We start from the raw sequence: 13,675 nt of genomic DNA, 5'->3' as shown, positions 1-13,675 counted from the left end.
CCCAGAAAAACCCAGAGAACTCAATTGCTTTTGCCTCCACTTACTAAAAATAGTAAGTCAAACAAACTCCATAGCTTGCTATGCATGTACCCTCACTGCGAAGCTTTCTGAAAACCCAGAAGGAATCCAGAACCCAAACTGACAAATTCCAACAAGCAAGCCTTCGAAAATGCAGAAACATCCTCCGAGAGGTAGGAAACCCTAATTTCTGCTTCTGACTAGCTTACGAGTCTCTGGAATAGGCTAACGGTCCCCAAAACAAACTAGAGCGGAAAAGGGGACATTATATATGACCTAATATATATTTCCATTTTGTTGTAGCCTACGTATGTATCTCAATGGCTCGCATAAAAAGTATTGAAACATTGGTGTTTTGTTCACGTTCTCTTTTGTATTCTCTTAGGAATCATGTTAGAAGTTATCACTCTGAGCATTGGTTCTGCTTATTTACCCATATATTAGAATTGAAGGGAATAAGTTTGCTAACTTGTCCATCTAAAATAACTCAAGGTTCTAGATTATTAGAGTCTACTTTTATCCACTTGTAACTATTCTTGCTGATTTGTGCCAGGATCCTTTGCTAGGAGACTTGCTAGGGAATTTCCGACATGGCAGGTAATTATAGTAGTTTGGCTTATATGCGTCTTTGTTATTGTGCATTACCATCATTAATAATAAGCACTTTTCATGGACTCATGTATCTCAATTTTTTCCTCTAGTTTCTAATAACGGTGACAAAAATGTCCATCACAGTTTCTTCTTGTAGATTTACGATGCCATGGTGACTCAGCATCCATTCCAAAGCCTGCCCCTCACACTGTTGCATCCGCTGCACAAGATGTTTTGCAGCTGGTAAGATTTCTATTCAGTAGACACTGTATAATGTTTTCTAATCTGATTATGTACGACAATTCCATACCAACACTTATAGGGGAAAGAGTTAATTAAAGTCTCGATACTGAAATTGAAATTTCTCTAGGTTTGTTGATTGCTCTCTTATTTTTTAATCCTCAATAGTGAGTCAACTGTTAAGTAGTGTCCATGGAGGTGTATCTCTAGTGGCTGGGTGATGTCCTAGGTACTTGGGGACTTGGAAAGGAAGTTAACAAAAATTAACAAAACTCCTAAATGGGAGATTGCATCTCCATTGAAAATAAAGGATGGAAATTCAAAATATATAATTAATTTGAAAAATTAGTCAGTGTGTGAGGAAGTAGCTTCCTTGGGTTCATTAGATTCGGACTTTGGAATAGAGTAGGTGGAACACTGAAGGAATCTTGGAATTATTGTTCTGTTTGGAAGATGAAACAAATTTCTTTAATGGCCCGTTCCATTGATAAATGGTGGACCATGAAATAGTTCTGCCTAACTCCAATTTTATTGAAGCTATGGAGATTAATGAAGATGATCATGAATTACAAGATGACAAGAAGCAAATGGAAGAACCATTTAGCGTTGAGGGAATTAGGGAGAACAATTAGGAAAATTTAAATGGTACAATTGTGAAAGTCAATGTACATGTTTGGCAGTTAACAATTTTTTCTCAAAGTATGGAAGCTACAAATTATGCAGGACCGACATAATTGTTTGAAATAAATTTGATGGGTGACAATACGTGCAAATTAATTTTTTTGTGATTTCAAGCTAGTTAATACATGTTGTGCTAACTAATGTTATAAGGGATGCTACCCATGTTGTGCAAATCAACGAATACAACAACTTAATGAATTGATAAAAAGAAATATAAAGAAAATTAATTAAGTTGGAAAGGGAAACAAAATATGGTTCCCACATGAAAAAAATAACAATAAAGGTGTTACCGTCCTACCACATGAAAAAATAAGATATTATCATGTAGTGGGTAGAAAAGGGGAAAATTAGAAAGAATAATTATAAAGTTGATCATTCCTCAAATGAATGGCTGTTTATTAAAGTTATTTCCTCTCTACAGGGTTTTTGGCATTCAAAGTTTGTTGTATGGTATGTATTCCTTGCTGCTTCTGCTTCATCTTTCGTACAACCCTTCTCTTGTAGTTCTGAAGCTTCTCCTACTGTATGACATTCTTATGAAACTGTCTTCTATATAGTCTGCGCAAGCAGGTGGAAGTTCGACCAGCACTGTTCCATACTTTGTTGTTCCATTTTTTTAAACCATATGGTTTTATACTGGTTTTCCCTCCATCATATGGTTCTCCATAGTTTCCCTTAATATATCACACAAACAATATGGTCGTCTTATGGTTAAAAAGGCCTTCAATCACACAAACAAACCACCCAGCTGAGAAATAACAATATGACACCTTAATATATGATGAATATCCACTGGTGCAGTTCTGAAAGAGGTCTGAAACCTTGCTGTTACATTCTAGACAACAAAACAATGACTCAAATTTCATGAACAATGTATACCTAGATCATCAATAATAAATATTGACTGCACTAAACAATTCCAAATACCATGCCCTTCACCAAACTACTACATGAAACCAAGAAGTGAACATTTGCAGGTCTGGTATGAGAACAACAATGCTATTACACTACACCTGGCTTCAAATATCACTCCAAATCATGAACAGCAATGCTATTACACTACACCCGGCTTCAAATATCACTCCAAATCATACTTGGAAACAACAAAGTACATCTCCTAATGGTCTGCAATGGTCAAAACATTTCTAGATGCCAACTCCAAAGCTGAAAGGACAAGAAAAGAGGCTGATTCGCCTTTCTAGCCCTCATGCCACCACCATGAAGTGTTACAGCCTTTACTAGGCTGTACAATCCCAACAACAATCCCCTTTAAACCCTTTGAAGATTGAACCTGTAGGAAATCACTGTTACAAGGGGCGGCTAGGTGTGAAATCCAGCATTCAATGATATCTCTGAGTCATCATAAACCCTTCCAATATGTATGGCATGAAATGATTGGTTTGGTATGACCAGGCAAGGATTAAAGTTGTACAACCAGCAATAAAATAATCATTCAAACTCCACTCAACAAACACCTGCAAACTAAAAGAAAATCTCACCAATTTCTGCAAATTTAAAACACATCCAATACCTTCATACTGAAACCCAAATCTGAAACTTCGTTTTTTATGTTGGTGATTCTTGAATATAACTCTTCCAACTAGCTAGGGATCATCTCTCAAATCCAAAACTAGGAATCAAGTGAGAATTTTCATTCTCAAACAATTTTAGGAAGATCACGCAGGTTTATATTAGCCACTCCGTAAAAGACAGATTTGCATACATCAAAACAAGGCATCACCCAACAATGAAGGAGGATCTCAAGAATTGTATTGACCCTATCCCATAATCGCATGCCCAGCAGTGAATGAAATATATTTGTAGGTTAGAAAACACTCAGAAAATCACTGTAACAGGTCTTTAATATTGCTGGGAGTTCTCAGTATTCGTTGTAATGGTATATACCTGTTGTGACCTAATCACACATCACTCCATTCCAAATGGGGACCCCCTACATTTTTGTCCACTTGGTCTTTTGGTGGTTGTCTTTTGGGTAGTCTGGCAATAGTTTCTTCGATCTCCTTGAGTCTGCAAGTGTTTTGGTGAATTTTGGCCAAGTCTGCAAGTGTTTTGGGAAAATTTCTATTTTAGGGTTTTTATCCTTCAAACTTAGAAATGAGGTCAGTAGCCTAGGGCATTGTGAAATCTAAGTGAAGCATTGAAATGAGAATCTTTCAAGGAAGCTACCAATGAAATTTGAGCGAATTTTGAGGACTTACTATCTTTAGTAAGTCTATTTTTAGTAAGTTTCGTTGTGGCACAGATTGGCCTAATTTTGCGTTTAAACAAAGCCAATCTTTTGCGTTTAAACAAACTTACTGTTTTTAGCAGTGTCTATTTTTAGTAAGTGTCACTGTGTCCCGGTTTGCCCTTATTTGGTGTTTGGAAGAACTTACTATATTTAGTAAGTCTGTTTTTGGTAGGTCTATCTCTGGCAGCTGGCAAGGCATTGACAACAGAATATTCTTGAATATATAGTTCCAAATCTAGAAAAGTTGAAGAGCAGGTAGGAGATCAAAATTTTGTCTATGTTTGGAAATCCTTCCTGAAATGAACGAAGCTTGAAAAATCCATTTTGGGCGCATTTCACAAGGACAAAAGGATTGTTCCAAAAATTAAAAAATGTTCCTCCTGCCTCCAGAAGCGCTTGACTCATGCCTTGGGTGCATTTCCCAAGGACTAGAGGGTTTTTCCTTTTTTTGGAAAATCCTCCACTAGGCCCCATTTTGCAGGAGGAAATTCCTCCTTGACCCCCCCAGAATGTGCCCAGGTAGGCTGGTGCAAAATCCAAGAGGAGAATGATTTTTCCTCATGATCAGAATTCCTCCTCCAGGGTCTAAATAAGCTCATGTATTGTTGAGGCCTTGAAAACAGTGAAAAGAAAAATTGGCTAAGTGTTGGAGATTCTTCTCCTCCGGACTCCAAGTAGGACAAAATTCTTGGAAAATGAAAAAATGGTTGTGTCAGAAAATTCCTCCTTCAGGATAGAACACACCCAAGCATTCATAGGACATGAAATGGCAGAACTTCACAAGGAAAGGAATTTTCCTTCTCTAGGTTTGATATGCGCTTAAGAATTCCTCAGAAATGGAAAAGATCATGAAATTTCTTCCAAGGCAAAGAAATCCTCCAAGATATCCCATATGCGCCCAGGATAGAAAGAATCTTGTGAAAGACAAGTTGGTAACATGCAAAATGGAATATTCCGCATTAATGAAGCATAACTAAAGAGATTATGGAAGTTCCTATTTTTGAAGTCAAGATTGATAGGTGGGGTCCACCAGAATGACAAGTTGTCTCCCTCTCGTTAAGGAAACATGAAGTGTGATTGGAATCAATTAATACAACAGCTAAAATTACAGTGTTCCACGGAAACGTGTTTCCCCCTCCCAGGCCTAAGTCCCCCCGTCCCCAAAACTTTTTCCCTTTGTCCCCTCGTCCTCGAAGCCCGTCCCCGCGTTCCCCTATCTCCCCATCCCCAATGACTGTGGAACATTGTAAAATTACCCTGATGCCAACTTAGCAAATTGATGGACAAATTCCTATTTAAACATGGCTTGGGATTTCATTCTTCGCATTGCATTTTGGAGAAATTGAAGCGAGAGCAAAAGTGAAGAACAACTAGGGTGTGATTTTTATCCATAATTTCTTAATTCTTGGAGGCTTTTATTTATTCCAAAGTCTGGAAGTGGCAACGTGGAATTCTTCCCTTGGCAAATTTCTAAAATTCCCTTATCTTGAATTTAATGTTAATTATTCCGTTTTGTAGGAATGGTAGAATCCAACAAGATGGCGAACACTTCCAGGCAGGCACAGATCAAGAACGAACAAAGAGGATTCCTCCCCAAGACAAAGATTATTTCAAAATGGAGAGAAGTCAGTGATACCAACTTGGGAACTTTCAAGTTGGGAGAATTTAGAAAGATAATATTTGGTCAGGACAAACATCCTCCATCAGCTACCACCAAGAAGATAGTGAGAAGCGGCATTGTGGCAGCTATCGGCTTCCCTCTTGCCATTCAATGCCCGAAGCTGATCATGGAATGTGCAAAACATTATGACATTGAAAGAAGAGCGATCCTGGCACTTGATGGTAGACTCTTGGCAAATCTTACTGCTGAAGCAATCGATGAAGCTTTTGGAATCCTCGCATTCCAATCCATGATGTACAAGACCAAGGAAAGAGTGACTTTGATTTATGATTCCAGCATTGAGAGATTTGCTAGAATTGTCAATAGAAAATGGATGTAGAAGTCAAAGCCTCACATTTCAAAGATGCCCAAACAGCTCACTAGCATGGACTTCAAAAAAGAATATGGCGATCTTGTGCTAATGATGAGCCGGGTTATGGGATGTGCACATGCTTACATCTTCGAGTCTTGGATGTTTTACTTCATTGAGGAAGTAATGGATGCCATAAAGATGGTAGATTGGGCGAGTAATTAGCAACAACCTAGACGAGTAGTTGAAGAATTTGAAGCAGTCCCAGTCCTTCTACATGAGTTCGTATATTGTCTACATGTTGGCCAAAATGGGCAAGTTTAGTGGATTATAAGGCAAAGGACCTATGGGATGCGGTCTAGGACAGTTGAAGGTCTACAAGTGTTATCCACAATTGCACTTGTATGACACTACTTTCAAGAAAGCGACATCTTCACCATGTACATTGCCAAATCTTTACAAGGTGTTCACACAAGGTTGTCACAAGAAGTGAGGAAGTTGGTAAAGAAGTATGGGGCTTGGTACATTCAGTTTCCAAATTTATCTACATCTAGGTCCAAGGTTTCTTTGCCCAACCCTATAGGCTCCCAAGGTATTCAATAGATAAAATGGTGTTGTTGGAGATAACTAGACAACTCACTGCCTATGACAAGATTTAGAAGAAGAAGAAGAAGATTGGGCTCGAATTTCCAATTGTCATAGGATTATGATGAAATGTGCCCATCATTGGTAGCAATAAAGAAGTCAATGGATGAATTGTTATTCTACCACCTCGCACATCACACCGCAAGGATGGATTTCAATCTGTATGATAAGATAAGGATGGTAGTTGGCGTAAAGCACAGGCATAGGATGCAACTAGAAGATTATTGGGCTAATGCCAAGGATGACTATGAAATCAGAAGAAGAATGTTCTCCAGGTTGCCTCTTAGGTTGATAAGAATATGTGAAATCGTCCAAGTGCTGGACCAGATAGAAGAAGTGAATACCGTTCACCCAAATTATGGAAAGGAAAGAGATAAGCCAATTCTGGCACCTAACTGGTCAGATCCAGAAATTGATGATTTGGATATCTTAAGTAGGCCAATTATGAAGTTCACAAGGCATTGAGTTGAACGTCATATCAATAAGTTGAAGGCAAAGAACGCCCACTTGACTTACAATTTGATGGGAGATTTAGAATCCCATGATGAGGCCACTGAAGGGTCATCAGGAGCCCAGGCCAGAGAAGAAGCAATTCCCTAGGAGAGGACAAAACGTAGAAAGGAGAAAAGTGTCCCTAGGAATTCATAGGCAAGGTAAAGGAAAGAGGTTCCAAGGGAGGAACTGCAACAGAAGAGGCAAAGGTTGGAAGAAATGCAGTCACCCGACAGCTCCTCAAGTGTACATGAAGTTGATGTTTTCATAGGAGAGGTAGCAAGAAATCAGCCACGGGAAGAGGACCATGACATTTCATAGGCGCGGAATATTCTTAGTGTCAGTGCCTCCTAAAAGCCTATCCAACAGAGGAATGAAGGACAAAAACTTCCTCTAGATATAGAACAACAGGTTTAGGATTGTTTCAGGGAAACAACAATGGGAGACTTAGGACCTTTTGAGGAAGTTACACAGGAATAGGATCAACTTGAGATACAGGATTACCAGATAGCCACTCCAGATTAGCTGAAAGAGAGAATGAGGAAAGAGCCAGAAGAAGAGATGGATCGTGCATTTGAGATTGAAGAATGAATAGGATAAACAAGCCAACAAAGAAGGTTGGGAAGAAATTCTCTAAGGTTACAAGAGATGAATCAGGATCCAAGATTTTGCATGTGGTTGTGCCTAGGGTTGACAAGGATAGAAATGAGATTACTTCGTAGGAATATGATGTGACAACAATTGACCTAGGGTGTGCTACTAAAGCACAAGTGATAGAAGAATTTGATGAATCTTCCTTAGCACTGAAGGAGTGGATGAAGAAAGTGGAAGAGGAAAATAGGAACTTGAAGAGTGAAAACAAAGCCTTATGTGAATATGTACAACGCTTGATGCGTCCATTTAGAGAGGAAGATCAGAATTTTGTTCCTCACTCGTCTCTTCCAAAGGAATCAATGGATGGAATTGAGGAAATAAGGAAAATGCCTCATTGTTCTAAGCAGTGGGTAGAACTTGTCTTCACTACAACTTGCAAATTCATTGAGGATTTGGCTCATTTCTACTGGAGGATCCTAGCTATCCTTGGCAGATTGGAAAGCGTGGACAATTCATGGGAGGATGTGCACATTTATCAAGACTTGACTATTCCACGTCTTGAGGCACTAATGGAGACTCCCAGGCAAGTGTTGATAGATGGAAAGGTCATCAGGGAAAATGAGTCATATGACTTCCCTCAGTGGTTCTATGCAGTAAGTACTAGGAAATAATTCTTTGAAAGATCCAATATGGAGTCAGCACTATTGAGGACAGTGGTCAAGAAGGTTCAAGAGGAAATCTTCAATGCTATCAAGGCATTGTTTGAAAAAAGATTAACTGACAAGGAGTTGATAGTGGACAACTTGAAGGATAGGTTGCATGAATTCTTCTTTGTGGAATCCTTCTCAAAGGAACATTTGGAGAATGTTTCCTTCTTCTCAAGCATAATGTGCAAGACCTAGGAGACTATGTCTAGATGGGAGAAGCTTTTCTCCAAGTGTGAAAAGGATACTGCCATGTTGGAATACAAGTTGGAAATCGTGCCAAGTGTCTTCATATGAGAGCTCAAGGCCATTGTGACTAGATTCATTGCATTTGCCATCAGGGAAAGAGATAATGGCCATCCTATTTTGGATGAGAATCTATAAAATGCATGATGGAGTAATGGGTCATTTATTGCATAGTGGGCACTTTGATGGATTAGCGGGTCATTTAATGCAAGGTGGATGCCTTATTTAGGAGTTATGGGCTATTAAATGCAAATAGACATGATTCGTTATTTATGACCATGCCCACTACTTGGCGCCACATATGGTCACTCTTGGTCAAACCCTAATCAGGGTTTTGCGTGGGCAAATCTTAGCCATTGATCTTATTGTAATCTGGGCCGTCCATTTTCATTTTGGGGCCTATAAAAGGGGTTCACCCCTTCATTTGTAAGGAGAGAATTTGTAAGAAATTGTTGCTTTAAGTTGTCAAGATAATAAGAGTGATTCATTGATTTTGGTGATTACTTGAGTTATTTTGAAGTTGCATGGTTTTTCTTCCTCAGATTAGATTTTTTTTCAAGCAAGTAGATGAATGAGATAGATAGCATTGTTTCATGGTGAAATCATTCGCTCATACCTTTTGTAGGTAGATGATTTCTATTTGTAGTGTAAGGTTGGACTGAGCCTCTTGAATGTGTATTTTTAACTTATATTATCAAGTGAACATTGTAATTTGATGGTGTTCATTGGTAATATGAAAAATCTTTTACACAACCTTTGAAGATTGCACCTCCCTTTGCATAGTTCTCTGATGTTGGCGAAACAAAGGGTGGTCGATTTCACCTCAGCCCTTTGTTGTCTTTTGAGTTCCTTAGATTAGATTAGAATCTCTCTAAACCCTTTCCTATTTACTTTCTGCATTTTATTGAGAAAAGTTCCAAAAAAACACTTACCATTGCCAAGCCATTTGCAGAACTTCCTTGAAATACAAATTTGTTCAAGTCCTTTTCACTACACGTAAGTCCCCCTTGGATTACCAACAAACATCAAGCCAAACAAGCTCATACCCAACATAAGGTTGGAAGTTCGCAATAGGAACCTGTTGTGCCTTGCAAACACTCCCCGTCGCCGACAGGGCCCCCCCTTTTTTCGTCTTTTGGTCACGTCCTCGCTGAGGTCCCCTGTAGGGAAATTTTGGTCGATTCACAGGGAGAAGATGCAACATTGAGGAAGTTGAAGCATTAAGGAGGTGATCCTACCTAAGATTGAGCCAAGTCTGAGTCCTAACTCCTAGAGAATTTGCACCTTAAAGGATGACCGTGATTCTGTTCGCAAAGGGAAGATGAATAAAGTGCCTTAAAGTAAAAATCGCAAATTTTGGCAAGGCAACATGACTTGTGAGCAAGTTGTTTAGAACCAATTTCTCAAAATTTGGCCTCTAATAAATTCGACCTAAAAGGCCAAAGTGAGAGTCAAAAAAGACAAATCGGCCTAAAAGGCTAAATTGCGAGTTGTAAAAATGTTTCCTAGGCCGAAATCCAAGTCAAAATGCCATTTAAAGGCCTAAATCGGCCTAAAAGGCCAAAATGTGACCTCAAATTGGCAAAATCAGCCCCTAAGGCCGAAATTCAAGTTTGAAGGCTAAAACTGGCCTTTAAGCCCGAAATTCAAAATCGTTGAAAGCTAAAATCGGCCCAACACGCCAAAATGAGAAACAAAAAAGACATATCGGCCTAAAAGGCCAAATTGTGAGGTAAAAATGTTTTAAGAGGCCGAAATTCAAAAATCGGCCTCCAAGGAAGAAATAATAATAAAAAAAGAAGCCGCCCACAAAGCTCCGTCAAGCTGAAAAAGTAACAACTCAAAAAGTTCGCAAATCGCCTTTATAAGCCAAAATGTCAAATAAGGTGAACTTGAAGAGGCCCCCTAGGCCAAAAAGTCCAAAGTCGTGCAAAAAAATTCTTGACAGGCCGAAAACACCAAAACTTTTAAAATCGGGACAAATGCCAAAAAGGCTAAAGGGGTGTTAAGCTCGCGTTTTAGTCATCGAAGCCGAAAATAAGTAGAGGAGAGTCGTGTAAAGCCGAAAGAAGCATTTCGAAATCAAATTGCACTAGAGGGAGTTCAAAATCGTGAAAACTTACGAAACGGCTTAGGATTTTTCATAAAATTGTCTTAAAGGCCGAAGTTTCCAAACAACATAAAGCTCGCAAGAGTGCCTCGTAGGCCGAAATTGAGAAGAAGCCCAAATCGCGCAATACGAAACCAAAAATGAGCAAAGAGATCGCACTGTGAAGAAGGGAGGAGTTCAAGTCGCGCAGTAGGGGTTTTCTCTTTAAGCTGAAAGGCATTTCAATCTTCAGGTCGCGCCAGTCTCTGCATTCACCAGAAATTAAAGCAAGTAAAATCTCCAAGTTTGTCATATATCGTCAAACTCACTATGGGGTTTTCTCATGGAGCCGAAAGACATTTCAATCTTCAAATCGTGTCAGGAAAGGACCAAATCTCGCAAAATAGTTCGAGAAGTAGAGGAGAATCACGAATTTTGCCTATTTTTGCCGAAATTGGTGAAGGCAAACACAGGTCACACGAAACCTTATAAAGCCGAAGAACGGAGGAGTCACGAATCGCGCAAAGTCTTCCTTCAAAGCCGAAACTGAGTAGAGATTTCAAAGTCGAAAAGAACAAAGGAAGCTTCAAAGTCGTGCAGGAGGAATCACTTTAGGCAAACTCATTTGAAACCGCTGCCAAGTAAGTTGTAAATTCCACCCTTCAAATGATTTAAATTGTGCAAAATTATCGTGTTACTTGACCTAGGGTTTAATTTGCAGTGTAAATTCAATCTAATTTTGAAAACTTAGCACCCAAGCGGAAGCTTTTAACCAAAATCGGCCTTCCACCAAAAAATTCAGACTTAGGCATATTTAGGAATTCATGTACAAAAACTACAAACATAGAGTCGTCTTTTCGAAACGTGCATTCAAAGCAATCAGCACACGATCATTGAAAACTTAAACACTGAGTCACACAAACCGTAACATTTGCAACTTTCAATCGTCAGCAACATAGGAAGCCGTATTTTGAAATATGTTCAAACCGACTAATCTTCGGTATCCAAATTACATTTAATCCCCAGCACGGAATAAAATTTGTTTAAGTGGCCTGTTCAAAACACTTTCAAATCTCAAAATTGTTTGGTTGTTTAACAATTTTGATACTAACGATGTTCTTCTGGCACTGCTAACCCATTTTTTCGCATTAAGGCCTATCTCGTAATATGTGTCTAGATGTGCAGGATAAATGCCTAAATCGGCGATAGAGTCTCAAAAGGCATCTGACGCACCTTGAACATCGCGGACCTCCAGAGTTGACATCCCTCGCAAGCTCGAGAAAATGAAATATCAGTACCAGGGAGGAGTAATCAAAGAGTCAAAAGTCCAAAGTGTGTGGGATAATATAGGGGATACAGACCTTGGACACATAGACATTCAGGACTTCAGAAATAGGGTGTACTCTCCCAATGCATATGGAAAACCCAGATGGATGCTGGAGAGTGGTATTGCTCAAGCTGCTGGTTTCCCACTTGCCGTGCAAAATTATGAGCTTGTGGTTGAAGCCGATAGGCATTACCAATCGGAAACTAGATTAGTGGTGGTAAGAGGGGCGGTGATGGTTGACTTCACACTTGAGGTTATTGGAGAAACATTTGATATCCCGCTTCGTGAGCGCGCCAATGCAGTAACCATTGATGAAGCCCAAATTGCTTATGACATGAATCCTAGTTAGTGCAAAACATTGATAAATGAAGAGTGGTTTAAAGAAAGAAAAGCCCCAAGCACTAGGATTGGCAAAAAGACCCGCAGAAGCGAGTTTAACAACGAATATGGGGACATGGTTACCTTGCTTAGCCGGATCATGGGACTTCCCTTCTCCAACCTATTTGAGGAGTGGATGTTCTACTTTACCGAGCAAGTCTTCGGTGGGAAGGTTAAGTTTTACTGGGCTCAAATCGTCAACGACAATGTTCATACACAACTGGTTGAGCTCGAGGAGAAAAAGTACTTTACGATGACCTCCTACTTAGTCTATATGTTTGCTCGGCACCAGCTGCTACCAGGATTGATCAAAATTGGTGAGATTGGGAATGGGCCAAATCAAGTGAAAGTATATGACTGCTACCCCCAGCTGCATTACTATGACATAACTCAGAGAGAGAGGAACAACATTGCATATGCGATTGGTCAGTATGAGCGTGTAAATGACGCTTTTACAATGCGCATGGTCAAATTAATGCAAGGGGGGTTGCACATAAGACTATCAAAGCAGGCTACCACACTGATTCGGAAGTACGGTGCATGGTTCATTCAGTTCCCTAGATTCTCCTATATTAGAATATCAGGCTTTGAGGGAACACCGTATCGACTTCCCCTTACCTATCAGACAAATTGGTCCTCATGGAGGTTGCAAGACAAGCACACCCAGCAGGTAGCATACTCAGGGACAAAAAGCAGTCGAGATTCACATTCCCTATGATCATAGGCAACCTTGATGTGCACTTCAAAAATTTTGTGCAAGCCGACGAATCATTCGACGAGTTGGCATCATATTGCTTACAGGAGCACTTCCCTAGGAAGTACTTCAATCTTGCTGGATTGGGAAAGGTCTATGGCAAGCATTATAGGGCTAAGGCGTCCATAGAGGACTACTGGAGAAATCGTTTAGATGATTTTGAGGTCCGCCGACGGGAATACTCAAGGCTGAGTGTTCAACAAATGGGACCTTATGAGTACCGCCAGATCCCAGATAAGGTCACGGACTATGGGAATTGCTCGCAAGTTCAAAAGTTCGAGGTAGTCAAAGACCTCCCGCTAGCCATCGATTGGGCTTAGGACCCAATCATGGACTTTGAAGCCGTCATGGAGGGTCCAAGAAGATATACAGACAACTGGCTAGCCCAACAAATAGAGAGGCTAACCCATGAGGGAACCCAATTTGACATTTAATATGATGGGTAGTCTAGATTCCCAGTCTTCAGAAGACGAGGGATCATCAAGCGCACCAAGAGAGGAGGTTGAAAAACCTGAAAAAGAAAAGAAGGCAAGGGCCAATAGGGGAACCCGGACGTCAAAAAGGACAAGAAGGGAAAAGATATCAATCAGGAGGCCACAGATTACTACCTCATTTAACGACCCCAGTTCGGAGGATGATGTGGTCGAGCTTGATCACCTACCAACTCCACCTTCACAAAATGATCCAATTACATC

The 13,675-nt window shown here is 39.9% G+C and overlaps 1 protein-coding gene across 3 annotated transcripts in view; it reads left to right on the top strand.

Annotated features, from left to right (window-relative positions):
• Nucleotides 1-13,675, top strand: part of LOC131072196 (uncharacterized) — a 197,698-nt gene that overhangs the window by 76,396 nt on the left and 107,627 nt on the right. For all 3 annotated transcript variants that reach the window (XM_059207365.1, XM_059207363.1, XM_059207364.1), the window contains 2 exons: nucleotides 572-615; nucleotides 754-852. In XM_059207365.1, coding sequence (XP_059063348.1) covers nucleotides 572-615; nucleotides 754-852 — 143 coding nt within the window. The remainder of the gene's footprint in view (nucleotides 1-571; nucleotides 616-753; nucleotides 853-13,675) is intronic.

The sequence above is a fragment of the Cryptomeria japonica genome, chromosome 6, assembly GCF_030272615.1.
Source record: "Cryptomeria japonica chromosome 6, Sugi_1.0, whole genome shotgun sequence".
Lineage (NCBI taxonomy): Eukaryota > Viridiplantae > Streptophyta > Pinopsida > Cupressales > Cupressaceae > Cryptomeria > Cryptomeria japonica.
Note: the sequence above shows the minus strand (reverse complement) of the source record. Positions and strands in the feature narration are given on the sequence as shown.